The 27,895-nt window shown below is 37.6% G+C and overlaps 2 protein-coding genes across 4 annotated transcripts in view; both read right to left on the bottom strand.

Annotated features, from left to right (window-relative positions):
• LOC143187333 (uncharacterized) overlaps positions 1-12,074 on the bottom strand; it is a 50,288-nt gene extending 38,214 nt beyond the window's left edge. For all 3 annotated transcript variants that reach the window (XM_076391475.1, XM_076391485.1, XM_076391466.1), the window contains exons 1-2: positions 11,907-12,074; positions 2,096-2,440 (exon numbers count right to left, since the gene is read on the bottom strand). In XM_076391475.1, coding sequence (XP_076247590.1) covers positions 2,096-2,185 — 90 coding nt within the window. In that variant the 5' untranslated portion in view covers positions 2,186-2,440; positions 11,907-12,074. The remainder of the gene's footprint in view (positions 1-2,095; positions 2,441-11,906) is intronic.
• A 3,656-nt stretch (positions 12,075-15,730) lies between these two features.
• On the bottom strand, positions 15,731-26,745 carry LOC143185795 (uncharacterized). The gene is made up of 5 exons (XM_076389056.1): positions 26,400-26,745; positions 18,000-18,230; positions 17,520-17,687; positions 17,279-17,447; positions 15,731-16,962 (listed from the first exon to the last, which is right to left on the bottom strand). The coding sequence occupies exons 2-5, from the start codon at positions 18,191-18,193 to the stop codon at positions 16,912-16,914; spliced, it is 582 nt and encodes a 193-aa protein (XP_076245171.1). The 5' UTR covers positions 18,194-18,230; positions 26,400-26,745; the 3' UTR covers positions 15,731-16,911.
• Positions 26,746-27,895: the final 1,150 nt, after the last annotated feature.

Genomic DNA, 27,895 nt, shown 5'->3' on the forward strand with positions numbered 1-27,895 from the left:
ATTTATGGGGAAGATAATTCTACCTGCATTTTAAACGCGCTGAAATTTCTTTCTACCTTCAATAGAATAGAAAAGAGAACAGAATCTCTTGCATACTATTCATGTAATAGTAATATAATAGTAATAATATTACTATATATATATAATAGTAATAATATTACTATTCTTATATATAATAGTAGCATAAATATTATTCCAGATAGTACAATATTCCGTGACAATAATATTCCAAAGACCCATTCTCTCCATACCAATAATCCTAACAGTTCTTAACCAGACCACGAAACAGCTAGTACAACGCAAGATGAAAACTCATGATTACAAAATAACTAACCGTTATTCATAACGATCTCCCCTATCCCGTAATCGGTTAACATATCAAGAAACAGAATCTTCGCTGTTCCTTCGTGCTCATACATATGCAGGCGTTGCGTCGCGTGGATTTCTCTCTTGGTGCATCGAGTACAAACGCCGCTCCAATTTGGAATCCGAGGCACGCAGATACGCGTGTAATTGCTAATTAACCGAGTGACGGTCCCCCTCGTTGCATGATATACATGGAGAAGCGCGTGACGCGACTCGGCCGCAAAAAAACTTATCGGAGTTGCGAAAACACGTGGCGTCGACTCGTTTCGTACGCAGACCCAGTGATAATCGGTCCTGTATAGTTTCCTGTCCGATCGGTCGTTCTTCCTGAACAGGGGAATTTATTCTGGTCGGATAAGGTGCATACAGTGTTTTGTATACTCTTGGCGATGATGAATAGCTCGACGATGGACCGTAAGGAGGACACCGAGTCCATTTCGTCCCGCAGCATACTTTCGTTCGTGGATGTTTTAGAAAGGGCTTTGGAATGGTGGACTTTAATATCGTTTTTGTGTCTTCTTTTTTCTTTTTTTTTGGAGAAGTAGAATAAATAATGTAGGTGGTTTAATATATTGTGTGGGTTTAAATGTAACTTGATGGAAATTTAAGATTTAAAAGTACTGGAATTAATATTTTAACTTGATATCTTTAGTATTTTTAAATTTACAAGGTTTCAATTTTAAATTTGCACGTATTCAAATAATTAACATTTTTAAACCTGCATGTCTACAAATTTTTAAATTATTAACATTCTATTACTGTCTGTAAGTAATCAGTTTTTGTTAAAATCAAAAAGTTTATTACTGGCAAAGAAAATAATTTCATATTCAAAAACAAATTTTAATAATCTCAGAAACCGAATGAATTCTTTAACTCCCTTCTAGTGAACTGTTTTCAACCGATTCACATCGTTAGTACATACGCGCGCTCAATTTGCCAAGTAATTATCACCAGAACGACATGTGCCTCTTGTTTCATACACATGTACCTATTTTCGAACCTCATTGCAAAGTGAGACCAAAAAATCCCTACTCTAATAACAATAGCCACAAGAAACAACTAATTGTAAGTCAAACTCTCTCTTTATGATGCAGTCTCTACATTCCATCGCTGCATTCCTCATTTAACTCCAACGAGAAATAAAATTGAATCAGTGAGAGCGCATAATCAGTATAAACCACTTTCAAGTAACTCTGCTATGCATGAGCTTATTCAACGTATGCATTTAAACACGTTTAGACAATACGATCCAATGCGAACCTTAATTAAGGAATTCATAACAAAGTAAGTAACGATCCTTATTAATCTTTATCTTTTTCCAGAAAAACAAAAAATACTCCAGCATTTTGAATTCATATATGATAGACTAAAATTTCGTTCAACAAAATATTCATCATATCACACATATTTCTCATTTACTACAATAACGTTATACCTAACTTAAAAATGATGATTTTCAGAAAAAAGAAATATTGTTTTATAGAATTATTCTTATCATAGTAATACTACAGAAATAGTATCACTTTTTAGAGATATCACTTTTTTGATTTTTCATTTTTCTTTTTTTCTTATAAAACACTAGAATTTATTCCCATAAAAAAGCTGCTAAAATTTGATAAAGGCTGTTCTTGTTATGAACCCCTTAATTTAAAAAGTACAAAATGTCTAATATTAATTCTGATCTCATCGATTATCGCGTTCAGGTATGAAGAAGGAAGACTGTACTTACTCGATGCGCACAGCGCACGAAGACCCTATCCAAAGGAGACTTGGAGTCCTGCGCCTTCGTGGTCCTCTCCTTGCACCACGCTTGTCCCATTTTTCTTCCTATCCAGCTATTATCCCAGCCTCTCCCGCCACGTGGCCTACGCGCCTCTTTGTTCCCTCTTCGATCCGAGAGCGCCCCTTCTCTCACCGATAAGGCTGGATAATGTAGGCCATCTTAAGACCCGTTCCTCGTGACCTGCCGCAACCGGTGCGCGTCTCTCGCCTCTTGCCGATCCAACGAAGCGCGAGAGATCGACCGACGACGCGAGGGGGTCCCTCGTTCGGTGACCTTTCTGTGAGTGGACGGCTGGAAAAAAGAATCGGAGAAATCGGTGATAGGTTGACGCGTCATCGATTCGAGTGTTAAACGATGATGGGAGGAAAAATTTAGTGCTTTGAAAGAGTTATGATGGAAGCTCGCCTCTATGGTATCTCTGTCTACTGTATCTATGGAATTATGGACTAGATGGAGTTATGGGATCATAACAAATAAAAATGATAGGTGTAGGTGTTTTATGTGGAATTTGAGTGGTTTTATATTTTGGAATTAGAATGGTAACGATCTGTGATTATATGAGGAGTAAAAGTAGTAAGTATAGTGGTTTGGAAAGGTAGACATTCAGTAGTGATTAATTCATTTTTGTTTGAAGGCTTTTTGAGCTGGAAGCTGGAAGATTCTTAAAATTTGAATGGAATTTGTGTAGTTTGAGAATTTTTGTAAAATTTCGGTAAATTTTAGTATTGAATAAAAGTGAATTTAAGATTTTCTGTGATTTGACAAAGTGGAGCTTGTAAACATTAATTTTCTTATTAATTAGTTAAAAACATATGTGTTGACTAACACCTATGCTCAGCAACCTCGCAAAGTTTCCTTATACAGGGTATCTTAAAATGATAATTGTTATCTCTGAATTTGCAATTCTGTTTCTAAAATTCAAGTAGAAACGAAGCAAAAGGTTTCATCAGCTAATATTATTAGACATGTAGAAGAGAAAGTTTTGAGTGGAAATCACTCTAAACCTCCATTCTGTAACACTTCAAAGTCCACTTCTACATATTCATGATTTCAACCAACCACACAAATAATAAATATACAATATTACAAGCTTGTCAAAATGAAAATTTCACATATCTTATATCGAACAGATTAGCCACTTTTACTCCAAAACACATATTACCTCTGTCCATCATTCATAAAACCCATACTACACAATAAAACTTTCCTTTCTTCCAATTTAACACTACAGACCTGCATTCCTATGCAATTACGCGATAACGATAATCATTCATACACATCTTTCACAAAACTGCCATTATTTCCTCCACTTTTCGTATCGCTTAAAATCTATTCCTTTTATGTATGTAACATTCAATCTACTTTTTCCACCATTTCAATTTTTATTTGACAGACACACGACTGTCTCAATTCTCAAAAAAAAAAAAAAAATAGTGCACCCCAAAATAAAAATTTCAGTCCATTGAAACAATAATCTTCCCAAAACAACGATGCACAGTGAACTGCCAGTTATCCAATCGACACGCACATTAAATCCAACACGCGACAGGTGACCTTCCACCCAACGCTCGTCCGAAGAATGCCAGAACACACCCCTTAACGGTGCATTAGAACGCGTTGGCCGTCGGCTCGCGCCTTAATTAAAACCACTGAACCCAGAATCGGCACGCGATCAACCTGTGCACCTCGTACAGTCGTCATTGGATCGCTGGCGAAGATCGAGAGCAGAGACAGAGCGCGAAACGATCGGCCGAAATCGCGATGGTTCAGCAGTCGAACGACGTTAAATCATCGGCGCGTATTCGAGAGCCGCGCGCTCGTTACGGTAAACGCTCGACGAATCGTATTTCACCGCGGCCACGATCGAAGCGCGTAAATTCGCGACACGGCTGGGTCCGCCAGCCCGTTCCTCTCCCTGTAACAATGAAAAATAGTCGAATACGCGCGGCACTCGATTTAAGTTATTCCTCGGTGCGCGACGATAAGGTACATCCGTATGTGCATATGGTGGAGAGGCGAAATTTGCTCCCGTTGCAAAGTGGCGCGAGCAGATTCGAATTTATGTCGCATGTATTTTAGTTACTTTATGGTGTAACGTGGGGAAAGAGTGTTTCAGTCTGTTTGGTATTGATTTGAGCGATGCAGTATTTCTTCGTTGTTATTAGGAATGAGAAAGATTAATTGATTCTCCCTGGCGCATCTACTGTAGTACATAGTTTGTACTCTTCCTCCCACTGTCATGTAATGTGATACTCTGTCAGAACGCTTTGGGGATTCATCGACTTCTAAACTTATTCTTGAAAAAATGTGGATTAAAAATTTAGATATCCGCTACTATTGTGACTTAACATAGGTATTACTTGCTAAATGTGGTTTAATTAAATAAGATTGTAATTAAGATTGCAATACAACACACATTGTACGTTTATGTATCTGAATTTGTAGAATAACCTACGTATAGAAGTTGGAACTGCTAATAAAAAAAAAACATTTGTATTTGGTTCCTGTTCTTAATAAACGTCTGTGAATGTTCAACACACAGGTATAGCGATTATCTACAGAATAAAGTGCATGTGTGTATTTACTGAAAGAGTTAAATTTGCATGACATAGAATTCACAAGGGAACTTCGGTACTCCAATAATGATTTTTTTTTAAACATTGTAGGTTTATGAGAGTCCTAAAAAGAATTATGGACTAATTTTCTCAGTTTACTACTTTTTAATTCTTCAGCGTAAAAACATCCTTCAAAACTTAATATGCGTTTCCCTATTTTTCTAGAACTATATTTTGTGCAATGAAAGTGTTAAAAGCTCGTAGTTTTAATTAAAAAAACATTCCTTATTACAAATCCCGTTCCATAGATTCATAAAGTATATAAAGCTATTAAATGTTTGTTCTAACGATTTTTCTATAGAAAAAAAAAAAATGGTAAAAAAGAAAGGATTGTCCGCTACTTTTCTTGAGATCCCCTACAAACCTACAAAATTTAAGAACAATGAAAATTTTTGAGGTACCAGTTATTACTCACTGAATTATGAGGAAAGATATTTGAATCTTTATTGCCTGACCCAGACCTTGGAATTCTCCGAGGTCATCTTGGAAGGGCAAGTTAAAAATATCATATAAACAAAATTGATGGGATGGTTTCCCAAATTCTTGCAAATGCCTATGAATCACTCTTCAAAAGTAACCTTCAGGCCCTACCTGAGAAAACCGAGTCCTAAACGCTGGGCCAGATCTGCGTTAACGCTAATGGTTTATACTGTTACCTCACATTTATAATAAAAATCTGTAAACCTTCAAAGACCCAAAATAAACCGTGGAATTTTCCCGACGATTAAGTAATAAATTAAAATGAACCTCAGGCGGGTGGGCAATGAAACGAGTCCTCGAAAATACCTTTGCAATATTGCCCAGGTCATAAACCCAGTCCTTCTTTTAATCTTGAATAGTTAGAATCGAGAAAAAGTTCGTAAAAATTTACAAAAGTATAGATTACTTGTAGAAATCTAGCGCCTTTAAATCTTTTCCTTTTTTCATGGATCAACAGTGGAAATTTAGGGGGTGTGATTTTCTGTTTTTTCAAGCGATCCAGATAAATGTGTTGCAATTTAAAGTGCCGAGGTTTTCCATTGTGGGGGAAAAAAGTGGACAACTTTCAGGAGAATTTCGGACACGAGGATTTGTTTTAACAAACGGGTGAAGGTTAGTTGAAAGTTAAGAGAAGTAGGAAAAGGTTTTTCTGTTTTCCCAGGAGTTAAAAAGAACATTTTCTAAATTCGAGGAGTAGAAAAATAGCAGTGTCTGTAGAAAAGTACTAACATAAAAATGTTAGTAAAAATGATTCTGAAAACGAATGGGACACTTCATTAAGCCACATTAAAGAAAAGATTTTTTAGATGTTATAATTTCAACGAGACAAAATTTCATCCTATTCCTCTTTGCATCGAAAAATTTCCACCCCTTGAAAAATACTGTTTTGCCTGTAAAAATTTATACAATAGTACAAACTTCGCGTGTGCAAGCTACGCATCAAAATAAACAAAAACCTGTTGGTAAACATAGATCTAAAAACTACCCATGTTTCATTCTCAAAATAAAAACTTTTTCGGTTAACAGAAGAGGAGCCCTCAATATCTGCCACTCAAGCAAACGTGTAAACCGAAATTCTTTTCTAAAAACGCTTTCGTATCTACCTAAACAATAACCTTAGTATTATAAGCAATAACATGATCCATTATCTACACAAATTAAATGTAACATTAGTAAAATAGAATAATACAACAAACTAGTTGGTATAAGCAGGATTTATAAGTCTAGAACAATTACATTTCAGGATATGTATCTCCCAACACTTTTCCAAGATACAGTAACAAAATTTTCCATTGTAGTAATCGAAACTTCAAAATTTATTTTTAATTCATAGGATTGAACACTCTTGTAATTTTATACGTGGTAAGTATCAGTAACAATCTCCAATCAGTAACCTATAAATTCCTCTATTAAAGTACCTCAACTTAAGGTTCAAACTATTAACTTGTAACATAAATAAGTTCAGTTGCACGTGAAAATACGTTAGCTTTAAAAATGTAATTATGATGCTATTAACCTTTGATAACACCAACAATTGCCTTTAAAATGGGAAACTATCATAAATAATAATGGAGATTATTGAACATAAATTTGTACTTCATTAATAAATAAATAGGATGAAGAAATCCTACAGTATTTTATGTTGTGTGAAATCTAACTCAATACAATAACTTATTATTAGTATTCCATCGAAAGCAAAGTTCTTTATAGCACCCAATACAGCTACAGTAAATAACGGCCCAGTAATGGACCATCGAGCCCGCTCGGTAGTATCAAAACCGACAGATAAGAGATGCAGATAAGATAGCTGACAAGCAATTTGCATGGCTGTTCATCTAAACCAAACACGATATTTGCGCAACCGTGAACTCTCCGTTTGCCTGTGAGGAACGTTGCTTTACGTGCTGCTGACAATAAGCTGCTTGACTCGGAAAAACTGGAACGAGAAAAGTTACATAACGAACGTGAAATGTGGTCGACGGCTCATCGTTCGATCGAGAGCCGACAATAAGCCACTATCACGGGGGACGGAGAAGGATAATTGATAGCGTGTCGGCAGCGATTTCGATATTAAAATCTGACCAGTCTGGTGTTGACAACGCGTCTGGTCTTAACTGATTAAAGGAATATTCCCATTCTGGGTAACTGATAAGAGAAATTCTTTCTTTTTTGAAGAAAGTATAATATGTAGCGTTCTCAAATTTTTTCGTATAGATAGATTTAAGCGTACACTATTGGTCAAAATTGTTAGAAAATTTAATAGTTGTGAGTGATAAATGAAACATAATAATCAAGAAATCAGTCCATTACTTGTAGATAATGATTAAATTCTAGAATTAGTTTACACTGACAACAGCATCAAAAAAATAAAAAGTGATATAAAGAAATTCCTTTCAAAAGGTTACTTTAGAACCGAAATCCGCAACAATGATACTGATTACTGTAAGTAATTTGAAATCAGGTGATCTCATACTTTTTACTACCAGTGTATACCTTGGATTTTTGTTTAGTTAATGTTGTTGTATGATAATAGAGATATTTGAATAACTGAGTGTAGAAAGAACTTTAAACTTGTAAAACTGAATAAACTTGTCTATGCATAGAAAAGTTAAAAATATTTACATTTTCTTGCAATTTCAGTGCAAAGAATATTCACGCTCATTTAAATTAACAATTAGTAGTCAATTACTACGGAATACCATTAAATTAAAGAACTCCAGGGCATACTTCAACTATAAATAAGTCCAACTGAAAATTCCTAGACACAACATATCATAATTTCCTTTAAAAAAGAAGAAAAAAGGATCTCCTCTATAAACAGAACTCTAAATGGCAATGTCTTGAAACGCCTTTCAAACGTTCATATCCATATTGCTCTGATAGGCAATATCGTCTCGGAGAAACAAGATACGACGAGGTGCAGGCAGTCAAGGAATGCACAGTGAATAAGAGTCACGTATAATAATGTGATTACGCGTTGCATACGACTGCCTGTATATTCGCTAATTCTCGCGGACACGGTGACGCGACTCACGATGTCGTAGGTGTTGTTACGTCGCACGTGTATGTCCTCGGCACGATCACAGGCTACCACCTGAGCCCACTCGCCTGTCCATTCATGGCGAGGATGTGTGACACAGTACCTGCGACCGTACGTTTCTGAATTTCCACTAAGTTGACCCGTTTGCCTCGAAGAGAAACGTGTCGTTCGCTAATTCACTGTAGACACTTTGCATACGCGTGGAGACTATCGAAGCGTTGCGCAGTGAAGGAATTTATCATTTTTTAGTTAATACATAGATATACAAAAACTACACATAGTTATTTAGTTTACATATCTCCAGTTCGTTTAAATTAACTCAGACACAGCTTAAGAAAAGTCTTAAAGCAAAGAGTTAATCCTTTCGTAACCCAATGATTTTCTGGAACATTTTTATTATTTTTTTAACTAGACTTTCACCGTCATTCTAAGTGTGGAAACAGAAACAAAATAAGTGGGACATATATATCCTGCTAGTCACAAACGAGTTAAATTATCGCTTCCTTCCCCGCTGCTATGAGTCTCGCCTAACATTTTCTCTACAATACCCTCTATCACAGAAACAACAATATTTACTCGCAATTATCCACCTTTCTGACGCCCGTTTTCCCTGCCCTCGACTACAGCTTCCTCCATTTCTCTCCTAGAAAACAAACACGAATTACCCGCACGCGAACACACGAATCATACGAAACGTTCTAGTGTATCAGGCACGCGTGGGCGCGCTCGCAATCGCGGATAAACCGTCTAGCATAAAAAGACGGAAAAGTTTCACGGGCGAAGCAACCGTCGCACTTTCTAACTTCTAAATCGTGCATCGAAAGTCGCTGGCCGCAGGTGCCGCGACGCGAGACGTCGGGGACCGATCGACGACATCCGCGCGATTTTTCGAGCGGGACGCCACCGACGAAGCCGCTCTTACGCAACTGCAGCACTCTCGGGACCCGTCGAACCGTGAATCGGATCGATGAGGATCTGTGAGAAAATCGTAAATCTTTTATGAAGCCTGCACAGAGGCGCAACGATCGTTGATAACGCTTCGAGTATTTGAATGCGATCAGAGGTGGATTCTTTAGTACGCGAATATTTACAGCGAGGAAATTCGAAGTCTGGAATATTATTGTAGATATAGCGTACTAAAATGGTGAATAAGGATCGTGGAATGAAGTAGAGAGACTTCGAGGATAGGTGCGAAATTCGAGTGGATTTTTTTATTGTAGTCGTAAAGACGAATGTTGACAAGGTAGATAGGCGATATTTATGTTTCGATCTTAGTGCCAGAATTGTCGTATTTTTCGGGGCTTAGAGGAGAGCAAATTCGGAGTGTAAAAGTCTTGTAACTTTAAAATCACTGAAGATATTATTTTTGTCGCTTCTAGAAATCGAAAGAAAATCGAACTTAACACTATCTGGCCTCTGACGATGGGTTTCTGTAATACTACTTAATCCTGTCTGGCTCCGATTTCATATCTTTTTTTTATGTGACTTAATATCATAAAATATCGTAAAATTAGGCATAGTACTATATATGTATTGGGCTTTAAAGTATCTGTTGTAAAAGTATCGAGTTCGAAATTATTTCAACCTAATACTGGATATAATATAAAATTATACGGTTTTAAAATTTCATTGGTAAACTATTATCAAGTCCAGTATTTATAAAGTTTAATACTGCAAAGAGGACTTAGAGGAGCTTAAAGTGTGCTAAAACCAGAAAATTTCAATGTCCATTTACATTATGTAATTGGAAACAAGATATATACCTATGTCAGTATCATTTTTATAGTGCTATATATAAAAAAATTAACGACTTGGAACGTAATCATTTTTATTATCATAAATAGTAAAGAATTTCACGTGTGAAAAATTAGTGGCGATTTCTTTAATATTTTTGTAAACATAAGAATTCTTAAAATATAGTAACCTACAATTTAGTAAATTTTTATATAATTCTAAATATTCCACAATGAAGAATAATATTTAAATTCACGCGCTAAGTAGAAGAAACCTCGAACGGAGTACTTCATAAATAATAGATTTCATTATGAATTACTTCACTATTAAATGACTGTAAGTCAGGTATATTTCATTACAAATAGCAAGCTCCACGTTTCTTATAAAAATGTTACAGACTCACTAATGCATTTTCTACACCAATTTAGCCAGAATGCGTGAAATGCGTTTCCATCCAAAGAATTCGAGTTAAAAATTCTCGATATGATTGAGTTAACAGCGTACTCGGTGTCCATGACGCATAGAATCGCGTGAATTGGACAGAAAAAGAAGAGTCGAGCTCTACATTTTCAATAGAAACAGTGGAGATCTGCTTTCGAGATAGAAAGAGTTGTTTATGTAAAAGGAATTCAAGTAGATACACCTTGACACGCCCAAACAATCATTGTAATCTCGACTACTTTGCATGAGAATACATTCTTAGAAATGTAGCACTCGTGAAGTGTACGAACTTTGTGAAAACAAGGTAAATGTGTTGGTTAAACTGATAGTAGAAGTGCCATTCGTGTCAGTGGAACAGGTTGTTCAATGTCAATGGCAAGTCTTGGAGTAGGGGGCATTAGGAATTGTGAAAAAGATAAATTCTATAACACTAGTAAATACTACCTATTTTAAAATAATTCACTATCATTAATATACGATCGTATGCTAATAAAGTGATTCACATAAACATATTTCAAACATGAATATGGTAAATATGACGATTGCAATGTACCAACCTAATTAACTTAACAACATGGTATACAATAGTCTAGGTCATCTACCCAGACCGTTGTTCACAAAAACAAAGTGCATCAGCATGTAAATTGTACACGCGACCATTTAACCTCCACGTGATCACGCAATCCTACCAAGGGAATGTTGACATCAACTATCAATATTCACTGCAATTGTATTCTATTGTTACACGCGAAGAGTCCTCAGAGTCTCTGTATACAAAAGAAGTAGACTCATTATGGACTCGTGGATTCAATATAGGAAAGGCTTGATAGTCTGTAAGAGGAAAGTTTCTTTACAGATCTAAACCTCTAGGATCCCTATACTAGTCTTCGATATACAGGGTGATCCGTTTAACTGGAAACCCTCTAACAGGTGTTGGCAACACTTACAATGCTAACAGCATTTAGTGTAAATGCTACCAACACTCGGAGGGTCTCCAGGTAAACTGATCACCCTGCAGACTCACCACTCACCGGTGAGATTTTGTTTATACCACTTTCCAGATCGATATACTCATGACATCTCACTACAGTCTCAAAAAAAAGTTATTTACAAATAAAATTCAGTGTAATTAATGTCAACAACGACACTATAACAAGGAAATACTATACACGAGGAACAAATGAAACCTAGTATCACGCGTGATCTTTCGCGCCGAAATAAATCTACTTTCAGACACACAACAAACCCACTCCTTGCCTACATCGACTACCAAAAATTCCAATCTTCTTCAAATGTCAAGTACCTACAAAATTCACTCTTCAGAACTACTGTCAAAAAGAATTTATTTCTCTAAGCACCATTCACATGACCCCCGAAATTCGGTTAACAATTACACTTATCAACACACATATTCACATAAACACCTTCTATTCTCGCTGCTACATACCTCTTAATCCTTTCCGTTCTCCACTGTCCAGGAACCCTCGAACTCCCAAGGAACAGCGAATCCCTCGTCAACGCGAGCACTCATCAATAGCGAGCAAAGTATCACGAGCACGGGGCCAGACAACACAACTCGGAGCGACACGCGCGTGCAGCTGCCAGGCTGCAGGGCAACTGGTACCGTACTGGTACCAGTCGGTCAGGCGTACGGCACTGTTAGCACGCGGACACTGTGCATGCTGGACACACAGGTTGCGTGTATCAGCATGTAGGCAGGCGCTGTGCGACCTAAGCCCGTTTAGGGACTGTCCCCCACTCCGCTCGCGCCAGCGTGCACGTGAACGGCGCGTCGCGTGTATGGGCCCCCACACAGGCGAGGGCCGCCTCGCGGGGGGACCCAGCCTCGCCAGGGGCCCCACCCGTGGACAGGTGGTATGCAGCGCGCTGTGGACCAGGCTTAAGGCTCCAACCGCAGCCTCCGCGCGATACCGCGGCGTCCAGGCGTCCTGGAAGAAATCCTCCACCTCCACGTTCCTCGGCCTCCGCGGCCCTCTCCACTTTACCTCGGCCCCCTTCTGGCCCCCCTTCTTCTGGACACGAGTTAATGCCTAGCCAAGAATCTGCCCTCTCTCACGGCTCCTCCTCGCCGAGAGGCCACTCTCAGGTGTGCCCGAGTTGCTCTGCGTCTACCCAATTGCGTTCTCTTGTGTTTGGTAGTTTTTTTCTTAGCTTCTTTTTTGGATATGATAATCGTTTTGGTTGACCAGGGATTTTCGGTGGGTCGACCTTGGCGACGTTCCTACTGGGAAGTGTAGTTTTGTTAGGATTCACTGACGCGATAGGTGTTTCGGGGACTTCAGTGGAATGCAGGGTTCGGGGAATTTAAATGGACTTGGAGGATGAGTGGCTGTTGTGGCTTGGCAATGGGTTCTTTCTTTGGAGGAGAGGATTACATGGGTTGATTTATGGCACGGATATAACTGGTTCTAGGTGCACCGGACTAAGGGAACAAGATTGTAAAATTTGGGGTGTAAGTATACCAGTTGAGGGACGATTAGGTAATCCTGTGACGGGGAGATAAAAATTGTTGGAGACAGGGAAAATTGATAGTAAAGTAGAATGATCATTTGAGAAGCTAAGAATTGTTGAATTGTATGTAGTAATGTAATTTGAGAATTTTTATTCATCACATTATTGGGATAATGATACCTAACAGCGTTTAGTTTCATTGACAACTGAATATAAGTCAATAAAAGTATCATATACTATGTTTTTTTACAATACCCAATACAAAAGCATTATTGTACAAAAGTGTACATCAGTATAGGAAAAATAGCAGTGTAATGATGTAAACCACAATGACTTACCGCCACTTATCAATGATTAAATGCATTCTTTTTTTAATCAAGTAATTCTTGGGAACAATGGTAGTTACAGAAAGGCTGTTCTTTTAAATTTATTCTTCGTTAAAATGTTACTACTAGGATTTTACCTAATGAGTCCTTCAACGCAAACTCAGCGAAAATAGAACCGATCTCATCGTGACTTGATCATCCTGAATGTAGGCAACCTAACATCGTGACTCTCCACAGAGTTGCGTGCATTCAGGTACTCTGAACCATTTCCAGAATGAACAAAAAATTACATGCATTAGTCTATTGCATACAGTTTCAACTCTTGTTTATAATACTCTTCGAAAAAAGAAACTCTAATAAGATTAATTACAAAAAATTAATTAAAATAACACAAGAATTCAAACAAAAATGAACGAAAACAGAAATATCAAATTAAAAGGAGAAACCTATAAAATATTAAATTACTAAAGCAGTTTTAGACAGCCGTAGAATTATAAAAGCAATTAAAAAGATATAAAAATAGAAGCAAACGTTAAAATAGAACACTAAAACCAAAGTAGACCCATTGATAAAAGTGGAAAGGGAGATATCGTACAATGACCCTATTAGCTAATAGCAACCATCCTGACGAAATATTTCAGAAACGATCCCACTTTTGCCTTACCAGCACTTTAGTCCAGCAATTAGCTCGTCCAGCCCAGAAACGTCTGCCGCACAAACGCTCCATTCCTCAGGGGTAATTAACATGACGTCAGTGGCCCTCGGTAAGTGCGCCCAGAAATCGGTTTCGACTGACGCACGTTCATCGGCCTGCCTAATCGCTCGATGAGATCGTCGTACCTGGGAAAGTCCCCACCATGAAATGAACCCTCAAAACGCGCTGTATATTTTCTATCTCACTCCGACGATGCCAGTTTTCCATCTATAAATGACCTCGCTCTTGGAGGAAACTCTAGTCTGCCATTGATCGTTCACAAGAGCACTTAGCACGACTGAAATCGGTGAAATTAGTATTCTGTAGTAAAAGGACTTTGGAGAAAGATTCTCGAAAAACTGTGAACCAAGATACCTAACTTTGAAAGAAGTCAGTTTTCCCTAAAATTAATTTTGAAGAATGGAGCAAGTGATGAAAGCTCTGGTGCTTCTAGTGTTAGTTTCCAATGTACTGGCATTGGATCTAAATCGACTCCTCTGGATCAGAAATCCTCCCAAGGTGATCCGAGAGCCACAAGTAGTCGAAGTCGTCAGGTGGCGACAACCTGTCTGCCTGATGCCTACTCAAGGAGCTCTACCTTGTTTCCTCAACTTGAAGAAGTTCCAGGACGAGTACGTGCAACTGGGCAACAAAGGTTTTGAGCTAGAAGAGGAAGGTACCAAAAAAGTGACTAACCTACGGTCAACGATACGCTCGAAGGTGGACGAGGTTCCTAAATTGATAGCACCAAAGATTCTCAGTTCTGTCCCTCTAAGTCACACTCAGCTAATAGAATCTTCTACGGAGGACCTTGATGGAGTTCTTAGAAGTGTACCAGAGATTCACTTGAAAACTCCAGAACTAACTGCTGATGAAGAGAAACACTTGAGGCAGAGCAGACACATACATGCCAATGGTGCATCCTCACGTCCTCAGCAGATTTATGTCACTAAAGTCCTGAACTCACCAGTGACTGCTACCTTAGTGGCCCAGAATTGCTTGCCTGACATTGGACTACCACTATGCGAAGACTATCAACTTGTTCAGGTACCTTCAAGACCTACTTTTGAATCTGGACCCACTTTGACCATTTCTGTGCAACCTGTAAGACCAGAAAACGTAGAACAAGTGGATCCAACGGACTTCATCTTTGACAGTCAAGCGCATCCTTCTGGTTCCAACGTACCTAACGTGGGATTTCAGTTGCCTCCGAAGCCAGAAGTCATAATCACCAAACCCTTCGTTCACCCGGAAGTGGAACACGAATTGCAGTATCCTGTGCCTATAACCAGGTATACTGACCTAAGCTCTGATGCTGTGAAGAGTTCTCTGCCATCCAACGTGAGTTTACTGGGAAGACCAGTGGACAATGCAACTTCTGATCAACCGACTGACACTGAACTCAACTTAGAGTCTGTTAAGGAGAGAAACGACACCCTCGATGTTTTAGGTGGGACTGAGGGTTCAGTGTCTCAGACGAGTGAAGAGATAACCTCTGTTATGTTATCAATAAATTAAGCAAAAGGATAGAGAAATGAGGCGTTAAAGATGAATTATGCTTGTAAAAATACGTTACATTCCTTGGATTATTAGTAGTTTTAAAAATCCTTGAAAATGTGTAGACTAATTCTAAATAAAATTTGTGTAGTTTTGTTATGTAAAAATATAGAAACTTTATGTACAGTATTGTATGAAATGAGAAAAAAATGCTCGAAGAAGGACATACTTCAAATGAAGATTGAAATAAATAAAACAATGGCAACTATAAACCCATGATGTTCAATCCTTTAATATAATTGAAAGTAGATATATGCACATATAATATAGTAGTACCTCTAAAGCAACAATGTTTAATCCTTTATTATATAATTTGTTATGCTTATTTTCAATTACGACTACTTATAAGTACTTAACTATACATATTCAACAGCATTAATGTATGTATATAAGAATTCAAAAAATCTTCCTATAATAGTTTGAAAAATCGATAAATTTCAAAACCCAGGCAAAGAATCATTAGAATCTCATACGACTGACTGAAGTAACAATGATTTTCGTTGATACCAGCATCGCACAATAATCTCGAGTTCTCATTCCTATTCTTAAAATATCCTTATGCATACATCCACGAGAAAACTTGCGCGATTTATCGGAATAGGGGATCGAGTCGGTGCGTTTTTCCGTGGCTCGACGGGATTGGAGAACGAGCGATGGAAAAACACCGAAGGAAAAACGAGAAATAGGAAGAAGAGGTGAACGTCGGCTCGCTCCGACTGTGAACGCGCGATCGGCTTTAACCCTACCACTTTTCAATCTGTCAGCTTGTCTTCGTTGACAAATTTCGTTCCGAATTTCGAACAGAATCGAGGACACAGCCGTGCCCCACAAATTCTTCGGCTCTGTTTTCCGTATGCGGTATTTCCGTCTCGGTGCAACTCTCATGAGAAAGTAATTTCAACCCTTAATTAATCACATCATAAACTATATAATAAATAAGCTACATATTGTCAGTATATAAGAAAAATATCACATTTTTCAACTAATTATTTATTACATCTACTTCTAAACAGTAGCATGTCAAGATTGACATAAATTTTGAGATAATAGTAGGATGGCCACTTCTACGCTTAAAAATATACTATATAACTAACGTGTATCTTAAGTACCTCACTAGACCCCTCTTCACTCAATATATTCACGTAGAGGCATTACTCTACGTTCACTCTACGATATTAGTTATAAGCCATGAGCAAAGAAACAAGAAGATGAATATCAGTTTATCAACGATCGAAAAACGTCAACAATCTTCTTGCGTGGATCTTTCATGTTTCAAAAATATCAGAAGCTCGAAATGCTAGGACCTCTTCTTGAAAATCCATAGTAGGTGTCCATATTAACAGCCATCGCGTTTGGCGTATTTCCTTTGTAATCGTCGCGCTCATGAGCAGGTTTGTGCAATCCTAAAAAGTGTTGTAGGTGGGCGCTTCCTTGGAAACCCCTGTATTATTCTCCTAACGAAAGGAAGCGTAAAATTGAAGTAAATGCTCGTGAGTTTAATATAGAACCAAGTAATAAGGGTGAAAATCTTTTTTATAGAGGAGGAAGTAAAGTGTATCTTATATGAAACAATATTCTTCCTTTCAAAAGTGGTAAAGAAGAAATTTAATAAAATAAACTGTCTATCACTATTAAAATACAAGGACAAATTTTGTCTATATGTCAAGAAAATTTTGAGGAATAGTTTATGAACCATTTTATAAAAAATTGAATTAGTTCGTAAGTTTATCAAATTTCAAAACTAATTATATTTGAAAAAACTTTACTCACAGTGTTGCTCCAGAGTCGCTTGATCTGTCGCCGCCATTTATCTTGACTAATTCTAGGGAATTCACCTGGTGGTTTTTTCACACCCTCCATCGCGAACGGGCGGAATCTCTGTATGCTCACAATCTTATTCAGCGGAATTTCCTCGCAGAAAGGCATCAGCGAACGCAACCTATCAGGCAAAATAACGAAAGTAAAATAAAAGAAGGAAACATATTCCCACATTCCTCAAGGACTGACTCACCCCTTGTCCGATATAGGAGGCACACATCCCGCGAAGGTGAAAACTATAATACTCCTTATTCTCGAAAAATCAACCCTTTCTTGCACCGGTAGTAAATCTTCACTAAAACGGATTCTTCTCAAAGTTTCTGTATTTTCTTCATCCCAACTTTTGTCCGAACCCAACATCCTATAACCAATAATAATTTCTAGCGACTAAATTTTTAATTATAAGTCGTCAAAGCAAACTTGAGGGTTCCATGGCGCATTATCTACTGTACCATACTGCACAGGCGGTTTCCATTCGAAATTTCAAACACTAATAACTAAATATCATGTACACTCTTATATATAGTATAGTACAACACTATAATATACAACATAGATATATATACTAATACACAACACTATATTAATATAATTCTGCATAAAAATGTCAAGTTTGTTCATTCGAAAAATGTATCATGACTTCACGATACTGATTGGCAATGAAAGAACTTACCATTTCGGGTCGCAAATCGGCATATTCGCGTCGACGAAGAGGCACTTGTAGGTGGTGGCAGCGGGGACTAACTTTGGGGTTAAGCTGTTTCTCTTCAAGGAATTTTCCTCGCCGTGAGGGAAAGATTGACTCGTCGAGAGCATCAGAACGAGTAGCACAAAGGCCGCGGCGAAATTGTCCCTCATTGTTCCCATTGTCCGCGGAATGGTTCCCTTGCGTCTGCGGAAAGTTCTGCAACGTCGGTGATCGTTCTTAATAACGTTACGATATCGTCGAGAATTTTATCGCGTGGCTCTTGTTAACTCTCCCGATTCGCTTGCCAGAAAAGACTTCCCTAGGAATTCCGAAGTATTTTTCGTTCGCCATTGGAAACTGATTCAGAGCAGAGGAGAAAATTTGAAGATAAAATGTGAAACGAAGGTAAGACGGAACTTGCGATCTCCAAGCTCATGAAATAGAAACACTAGTCTTCAACTATTATTACAAAATTTGTAGACAGTTTTAGAAATAAGAATTATTATGTTTTACGTTCAAAGTTAAAAAACAAGAATAAATTAATATAGAAGTATTCTGGTTACTTACTTGTTAAGCTTTCTATTTATTATTTTACTATATTAAGCTTTATCTATCACCGAGATATTTCGTTGATTTTTGATAAAAATTGACACGAATCAATAACTTGAAAGTGCACGAGTAATGTCTATCTGCAAAGTGAAACACGAAAGGATTTCTTCCTCCAGCGTTTTTATGTGTAACGCGATCGCGAGGATAAGAAAACCAGGGAGAGTAAAAAATTGACAGAATTATGAGTGCACTCCATGAATATTAGGCCAAAAGCGAGGCTCGTCGCGAAACGAAGCTTTCTCGTGGGTGGCCACTTCGTGGCTGCTAAAGAAACCCTTAAAAAGCGCCAGCTCTTCCTCGTTCAATATTTACTTCCGCGGTTTATCAAAGACGGGACGAAGAGGAATTCGGGCTTCCAGCGGAAAAAACATGTGAAAAAGACTGCACTTTGTCTTCGCGGACTTTGAAATAATAGTCGTAATACATTCAAAGTGTCTACTCTTTAAACGAACGGATCTCTTATTAGGTATCTTATCGCGAGGGGAAAATAAGAAAAAATTTAGAATCTGAGTTATCCCTTGACAAAAAAGTGTAAATTGTTTGAGATATTTGTCACTTGAAAATTTAAGATCTTCAATATTTGAACTCTCTTTTTTATAATTGACGAATTGTACAATCGAAGGTACTATAATTACGAATATAATTTAAAATTTACAATTCCAGATTCGCTTACTTAGATAATTCGCAAATTACAGGAATCTTACAGGAACACAGGATACAGGAACTTGTAGGTGATATGAAAATTTGAAGTTTTCAACTTTGGAACTCTCTACATATTGTAATATTCGATTATAACGTGGAAATTAAAAATTTTCCATTTTAGAAATTTCCAGCTTTTAAGTATTGAAATCGCGAATTACACATACTTATATTGTATAGAATTCATTAGTAACTCCAAAATTTCAAATTTTAGATTCTGCAACTTTTTATTATACAATTCGCTAATTACACAATTCACCTATAATATGAAAATTTGAAGTTTTTGATTCCAGATCCTTTGATTATAGAATTCTCGATAAATTCTTGACAGTAAATATAGTACCTCTTAATTGCAACTTCAAAGTCAACTTCGCTGGCAAATTTCTCGATTTCGCTGCTAAATTTCGCTATTCCTTCATTACAACAGAAGAGAAACGCGCTTCAATAATGGGGAAAGTATTAAAAGCGTTTCAAGTGATGTTTCCTCGGACGCTAATTCACTCTTTGTACAGATTTCGTTGTTACTGAATAAGTAAATTTAAATTCTTGAAAGTTTCTCGGAACTGCGGAGCCATAAACACAAATTAAAGTTTCAGAAGGAGTTCTTTCGAGGGTTTTCTTTATTTTACCGCTGTTTCCTTCGAAGTACGGTACACTTCGCCAATAACGACTTCAGTAGCTTCTGGAGGCTGCCCTTCGATAACAATAAAATAAATCAAACGTAAAATTATGAAAGTTCTGCTTTGAGATGGAACAGTTGCCCGCCATGGAATCAAAGAAATAGAGATTTAGTAGAAATTCTACGGATCTTCTGACTTAAGGATTTCTTTCTAATTCCTAATTCATGGCCCAAAAAGGTTCCTTATGAAACAAGAGACCACCCGAAAAACGTATAACGAAAGCGTTGACGCGGCTATGACTGATTTTAATTTCGTTTCGAAATTAAAAGGCGAGCTTTTCGCCTTGGATCCTTCTCATAATAAAACACCGACGACCTGGCAATCTTTTCGAGATCAAAGAATCTCGAAGATTCGAAAGGACCTCGTTACCGGAAGATGGCAAGCTTGTGAAAATTCCCTCATAAATCCTAACGATAGAGGGTCGCAGCAGAGAGGGTGACGAGCTCAGGGTCAAACGCGGGCCAACAAATCCCCAGAAATCCCCGCGCGTCGCGCGATTTCCCGCCAGAAATATTTCATAACCCCTGGAACGACCCCTCAAATACTATTTCAACCTCTCTTTCAAATTTGCCGCCTTTTCTCAGCGTTCGACACTTTTAACCACTTTTCTAATTATTATGTCAAATTGAAAAAGAAAGATTGATTTAAAAGCTAAAAAATTTGAAATATTGAATAATTGAACATTTATAAGCTAAAAAATTTGAAATATTGAATAATTGAACATTTATAAGCTTAAAAATTAGGAATATATCAAATTTAAAAAATTAAAAACTTCAAAATTTGAAAATACAAAAATTAGAGAACACAAAAATTAAAAAATCGAAAACATTGAGAATTCCAAAATATAAGACTGTGAAAATTTAAAAAGTAGTGAATTTAGAATTGAACAATTTAAAAACTAAAAGACTAAATTCTTGAAAATTTATACGCCTAAAAATTTGTAAATAAAAACTAGCAAAGGGCCATCAAAAAGTGAACACTTACACTTAAATAGCTTTCCTTCGCAATATTAATTACATCACAATATAAGTATCATTCTTTTGACTAATGTCTCTAAACTTTCTCCAAGCCCATGATGCAATTTTTGATCGACCAACCATTGAGTGTGCACCGACAACGTACTCTAATTATTTATTATATAACTAGAGTAGGAGGGTGGCGGTCGCTGTGTTGCGGTGCTTTATTAATTACTGCAAGCTGGGAACAGCATTGAAACAAACGCAGGCTAGACGATACGCCAATGCAACGACACCACTAATAGCGGGTTAACAATGATAATTCGCCCGTTATCGCAACCGAAGTGGTACAATACAGATAGATCGTAGGAAAATGGGTGGAAAACAAACGGTTGAATCGACGGGGACCAGCAATGTTGACCCCCTTGAAACACTCAACAGGGTAAATCCAATTGATTTCCACTGTGCCAGGAAAAGGGCTATAAATATCGCGGTGAATATTAAATATTGCTTTATCGTTGGTTACTATGTGGAAAATATATGACCATGGAGAAGTTATTAACCCCTTGAGCAAGGAGAGAATTTTCATGAATTTGAAAAATTTGTTTTTATTCCCCAAGAATGTTTTATATAATTTCTGTTTGGAACTACATGTAAATATAATACTTGCGTATTTTATATATGTTAAAGACGAATTGAAATCTATTATATTGAATAAGCAGCACATCATACAATTGATTTCTGGCGGCAAATATATTCGCTCTCCCTGCTTAAGGGGTTAATAGGGGGAGATGTTTTAGGAACACTTGCTGATGATAATCGATTCTTCTACTGACAGATTTAAAATTGGGTGTCAATTTAGATGAAGAGGAATAGGGCTATGTAACGTATTTATTTTTCAATTATGGGGCTTTCAGAAAGCAGATTTGAACGCCTACTGGTGGGCAACACTTTGTACAACGAGCCTTTAAAGAAGATTTTAATCTACATTTTTCTGTAGGTTTTTAGAATATTTTTGTGTAAGTAATTACGTGATAATTGATGTAGATGTTTTAGGATATGATCCTTGGATTTCGATTTTAATTGGAATTAAAATAACGTGGAGCACAGTTCTTAGAAATGTGATTGAACCTACTGTGTTATTGACCTATCAGGTGCACTGACCTGGATTCTTAAATCATGTTATATCACAGTTAATTATTGCCAGAGTTAGACTGTATTATATTTAGAATTTAAATTTCACCGATTAAAAAAAAAGTACTTTGCACATATGAATATGTTAATTTCCAACAAAAAAATTAAGAGTGCTTTAACAAGTTTTAAAATTCCCACATTTTAGCCACAGAAATACAAATATAATTGCAAAGATAGCTTAACGAATTTCGTTCGACAGAGATATTGCAACTGAATCCTAAATAAAGAACGTGCAGCCGTAGTCATAATAATTACCTTTGAGTACACAATTACAGCCATCTGTTATAACTAGCAAACGGTATAAACAGCCATAAAACCATAGCAGCGTAGCAAGTAGCCTGATCCATTATCAATTGTAATCACTAAATCATAACTAGTTTAAAATTTATATATCTGATGATAAAATCTTGAATCCACTTGTACCTAACTCTAACATTCGACAAAGTTGCTCAAATACAACAAAAAATCGACACGTGAATTCTCTGTTTTGTTGAGGTCAAAGAACAACACAATTTATAACGTTATAGAATAATATCAAGAGATCTGCATTCTCAAAATAGAATCTGCTGGTATTAATAAAGTATTAATAAGTCATTTGATACGAAAATAATTTACATGTGAAGGAAGGCACATGACTGTGAGGGACTAACCGAGGAAACAATGTCGTTATCATGCCGCCTGTTTGTGGATGACATAATGGTTCTGTTTACCAACCAACTAAGCGGAACAATCCCTGTTTCCGATTGCGATACTGGGCTCACGCATCAAGAGAACCTCCTGTGTCTACACCTTCATGTAGTGCATGTAATATAAATAAGTAATTAATAGATGTAGAGTGGCACTCATTAAGCTGCCTTCAATATTGCTATTTTCTGATCGCTTATTTAAAAGAAAGCCTAGTCAAAAGTCCAGAAACAGAGTGTTGGATAATCAACCTTCTGTTAGCCCTGCGTTATCGATAAGCACTGCTAGGCACTCCTGTTTTCACTTTCTATGTCGAAGTACAAATTCGTCAGGCTTACTCATAACCATCCTCTCTCCACCATACTCAATAATCTATATGTATAAAAGTGCATCCTTAAACATTCTTAGACATTATACTAGACTACACTACACTCTACTCGAACTCACAGGTCAAACTCACACTCACCCATACCACAATCGTGTACTCCAGTTGCACTTAATACTTAGTCATCAAATCTCAACCTTTCCTACATTAGACAAAATGTAAAATTACAACCCTCTTATTTACCACAGAATCTTCACATTACAAACCATGCTTGACACTCTCAACCTACCCCAAAACTATCAAAAAACAATTATAATTGTCCCCAAAACCCATGCACCCCAAAACATCCAAGTAACCTCCACATGTCTCCAAATTACTTAACACACGCCACATTCTCCCCCACTCACCCGATTCACTCATCGACTCCCCAAAATCCATTCCAATCCCCGTGTCACACGATTCATCGACCGAGTCGCTGGAAGAAAGAACAGACAGAGTGGTTCTCTCGCGAGACAGGCCCTCTTTCCACATCTGCCATCAGGCGATTCATCAAAGCGTGTCAACAATCCCGAGCTCCTCTCTCGCGAGGAACAATAATATTACCGTATTCACCGTCTCGGTGGCAGCACGTTGCCCCCTTGAAATCAGCGCGCCATCGAGTTTCGCCAGGGTGCTCGCGGTGGATTCGTCATCGTTTAATCGTCCCTTGGTCTGTCGTCGGTACGTCAAGACCGAGCGGTTGCGCCCGAAGGAGCCACGAAGCGTTGCACGCGAGCAGATTTCACGCCGAGGGAGCACGTCTCGCAGCCCTCATGACAGATTGCCACACGCCACCTTACATCATTGCCACTGTGTTACCGTAATAATGGCATTATTAACGACTATATCGACAACGGGCCTGCGACTCCCCGGCTCCTCCTAGGACAATCGATTATTGTAATTGCGTTAATAACACAGCCACCACCTTATTGGCAGTACAGGCGACGCTGGACTACGGAGCTGGTCGTCGCGAAGGGAATACCCTGGCTCGTGAATTATTAATCACCCCTCGGTGGTGGCTTCTGATTCGCTGATTGCGCGATTAATCGAGACGTTTAATGTTTTTGGAACGCGATTGACCTATATTTTTGAATCGTCTGTACAACACACATATTCGCCCATTTTTTCACCACCATTCACTGATCCTTATTAAACGAAAATGAACACCTTTAATTATACGAATACCTTCCAGATAATATTCTCTATGTTAATAACTATAATAACTGCATTCCTCCTTTAAAATATCTGCAAAATGTAGAAAAACCGTATGCATAAAGGCTTAGTTTCCCCATGACCCACTGATAGAACTTTTCTCCCAGCTCTTCAACAATCACAAGGCGAAATACAAATTGCTGACGCGTGGTAACCAGGAGACCATTGAAGAGAAATTAACATTTGACTTGACAATCAACCCTGCAGCAGTATCGACACTGACTCGCTGATGACAATAACAACTATGGGTAGCCCTAGGGTCAGAAGAGTGAGATTGGAATGCGGACAAGACAGCTCGAGATGAGCAAAAGAGAAGACGGGTTATCGGCACCTCGTACTATTTATAAGCACGTCCAAGGGGTATGGAAAATACTTCACGGTTAGATGCAATTATATCAGGCTAAAACAATTAACGTCTGAGAGGCGTGTTACTGGCTGGGGTAAACAGGGTGTATGTATATCGAGACCAAGTGGACTATTTCTGAAGTGCTGAAGTTTGTAAAAAAATGGGGGAAGAGGACAGATTATGATAGAAATTGGTGATGTACTGTTTGTACAGGTCTTGTATGGAACACTTTAAGGGGTACAGTGTTCCCTCGATATAAGCTCACTGCTCTCTGAAAAGTTATAGCGTGGGACACGTTTCTAAGGTCAACTGGTATTCGTAGTACTTCACTTCACTTTTATGAAAAACGAGAATTACCCTTTATAGAAGTCAAACTGTTTCCTTCTAAATAACTCTTTTGGTTATCATTGAAAATATTACAGGTGTAACCAACAATATATAATTGTTTGGCCCTAAAAAGGGTTAAAATGTAACGAATATAGTAATAAGCTTATTATGTAGGAATACTGTATCCTTTTGCTGCAGTACTTAGAGCTGTGTTCTCTATAAATCAAAATTAGTCTCACGAAATAGACTATAAAGTAAAAACAATAAAAATAGAGTATGGAGATGGAATTATTCTATTTATGTGATTTTTCCTTCTATGTGGAAATAACATACTTTTCATCAGGGTTGCCACACGAATTCCCTCCTTCAGTATAGTGGGGGAAGGTGAGAGGTCGGGGAAGAAACAATATATTCTATTGGTATAGGTCTAAGTCTAGGCCCTAGACTTCAGCGAGACCTTAGCAATACAGTATAATAAGACATCCACTATTTCTTCCCCACCTCTCAATTTACCTCACTATATCCAAGCAGGGAATTCATGCGGCAACCCAGCTTTCCATTTGTGAAAATTTCTACGATCAATGCACAGCTTACCATTATAAAAAATAAGTAATTTTCTACAAGATGTCTCATTACAGGTCCTCCATTTTCGATTCACGTCTTTATTTTCCAAACTACTTGTTATTCGAAGAAATCTTATAAACGAAATTTTCCTTGGTTAAAATAAAATACTCCCTCGGAGAAATGTATGCAAGCAAAAAATTTAATTTAGAACTTAGAAAATAATCCCGTGGAAAAAATAATGGTAAAACACCTCATACATCAAATTCCCGCAACGCTTAAAATTGCTTTACGCAAATGCAGTTTCTATCTTTTATATTTTTTCTCTTACTTCTTTTTTTAAACAAGTAGAGCTCGCAGCAATGAAATAGTACGTCAGACCGAAACAGAATAAATTGCGGTTTGATTGAATGCGAAAGAGGACTGTGTTCAGAAAGAATTTTCGAATTGCGCTTGGTTTCACGTTGAATGAAAACTAAATTGGATCAACGGAGGAGCAATTCGCCACGATGGGACGACGCTCGACTTTGCTCTTAATGGAAATGCGGGAGGTTAAGGAACACGAACTTTTCCATGATCTGTTATCGAGGCTCTTTTCCTTTCTTTCCTGTTTTTTTTTTTTTAATTGATCCTTTGTTAATCACAGAAGCGCCACCTAACAAAATGGAGTACCGCCACCCATTTATCCGTCATTTATGCTGTTATACAATACTCTTCCATATATTGTACATACTATACAAACACTCTTCTTACCTTCACAATTTTTCCTGCTTAAATAAACCTCTGGTGTCCTAAGAGCCGAAGTCCATGCTCAAGTCGGTCAGTCACCCAGGCCAAAGGTCGTCTTTTCGCTTCACGGCTCGATGCTCCCCTCACGTCGAAGAAATAAAGTTGCGAAGCTAATTACGCAGCGATAAACGTCCTATCGCGAACCGTGAAGTTCGAGTTGATCAGCAATAAATTGGTGAAGTTTGATGTGAACCACGAAGCAGCCGAGGGTGATGCTCGAGAAGTAGAAGTATGGGAGGAGAACAAAGAGAAAGGGAAGCGAAAGGATTCGAGACAGAGGAGTAGAGACCGTTGAACGTCCACGCTGACATCGAGCGTACTACTACCGCGCTTGAACCCGCGATATGCCGGTCGAAAGAGATTAGAACAAGTGGACCCAGGTCCCTACCACGAGTTTCTCTTGCGGTGCAGAGATTCTGCATCTAGCTGTAACGCGGCGTTGCATCGAAAATAGTGGCACTGTGCGATCGTGCCACCGTTGGATCGATGAACTCGTTCTCGATGACTTTATTTCATTTTTTCTGACCATTCTGTACTTAGAGGAAAGAAAGATACAGAGGGAACATTTCTTTGTTTCGACGTATTTTCTGTAGGGTAATTTACGCAAGATCAGTTCTACCAACTTTATTAAAAGTAAATTTGTAGAGTACGAATAAACACACTAATTCGATCAGTCTTGCCAATTTAACCGAACAGCTTTTTGACAATCGCCTTATTTCTATTTACTGAAACAAGACTCGTCGAGAAACTGCCATGTTGATCTTGCACAAATTTTCCTGAGAAAGAATTGCAAATGCTCCCTTTACACCTTTCTTTTTTCTAATATTCTGTATAATTGATCATAGGTTGCCTTTCTATTGTTGGATTTTCTCGAAGTACAGTGTTCTCGTGATAAAAATAGACTGCTAAAAATAAACAACTTATATTCATGCTGACTTACTTTGGTCTCATCAAAAACGTGTGACAGTGTATAAAAGTCGAACCTTTTTAATTGAGGTCTTTTCAAGGTATGATCTTGCAATGAGCCTAAGATGTAAGAATGACTTCGATATAAAGAGAGTTTAAAATTGTTGAGAGAAATTTTTGGTTCGAAGGGGGAGAGAATATTACTTCTCAGAAATTTGAATTTTTCAATAAAGCTGGTACCGAGCTGGTATCGAATATTTACGATCAATAGAGAGACTGTGGGAATTCTAAAAAACAAAGTTATACAAAAATAGTGTAGTGTTTATAGAATTTAAACTTGAAAAGTATAATCGCAGCGAACAGGAGACCGAAAAGTTTAAAAAAAAAATAAGTCTATTTCCATTATTGAAACATAGTTTGAAATATGTGCATAAAATTTAAGGCAAAAACATGTTTGTTTTTATACATTCTACGTGAATATCGTTTCGCTACACTTTCTCTGTTAGACAAAAATATTTTTCTTGTTGTGACTAGAAAGTCTTGGTATCTATCAA

Source organism: Calliopsis andreniformis, chromosome 2, assembly GCF_051401765.1.
Source record: "Calliopsis andreniformis isolate RMS-2024a chromosome 2, iyCalAndr_principal, whole genome shotgun sequence".
NCBI lineage: Eukaryota > Metazoa > Arthropoda > Insecta > Hymenoptera > Andrenidae > Calliopsis > Calliopsis andreniformis.

What these genes read in the sequence shown, in the direction of transcription:
- LOC143185795 (XM_076389056.1), bottom strand. Translation starts at nt 18,193, where the DNA reads ATGGGAACAATGAGGGACAATTTCGCCGCGGCCTTTGTGCTACTCGTT. An exon ending in CCGATTTGCGACCCGAAATG is followed by an intron (nt 17,688 to 17,999) that starts GTAAGTTCTTTC and finishes TATTGGTTATAG; the next exon opens with GATGTTGGGTTCGGACAAAA. An exon ending in CCTCCTATATCGGACAAGGG is followed by an intron (nt 17,448 to 17,519) that starts GTGAGTCAGTCC and finishes TTTGCCTGATAG; the next exon opens with GTTGCGTTCGCTGATGCCTT.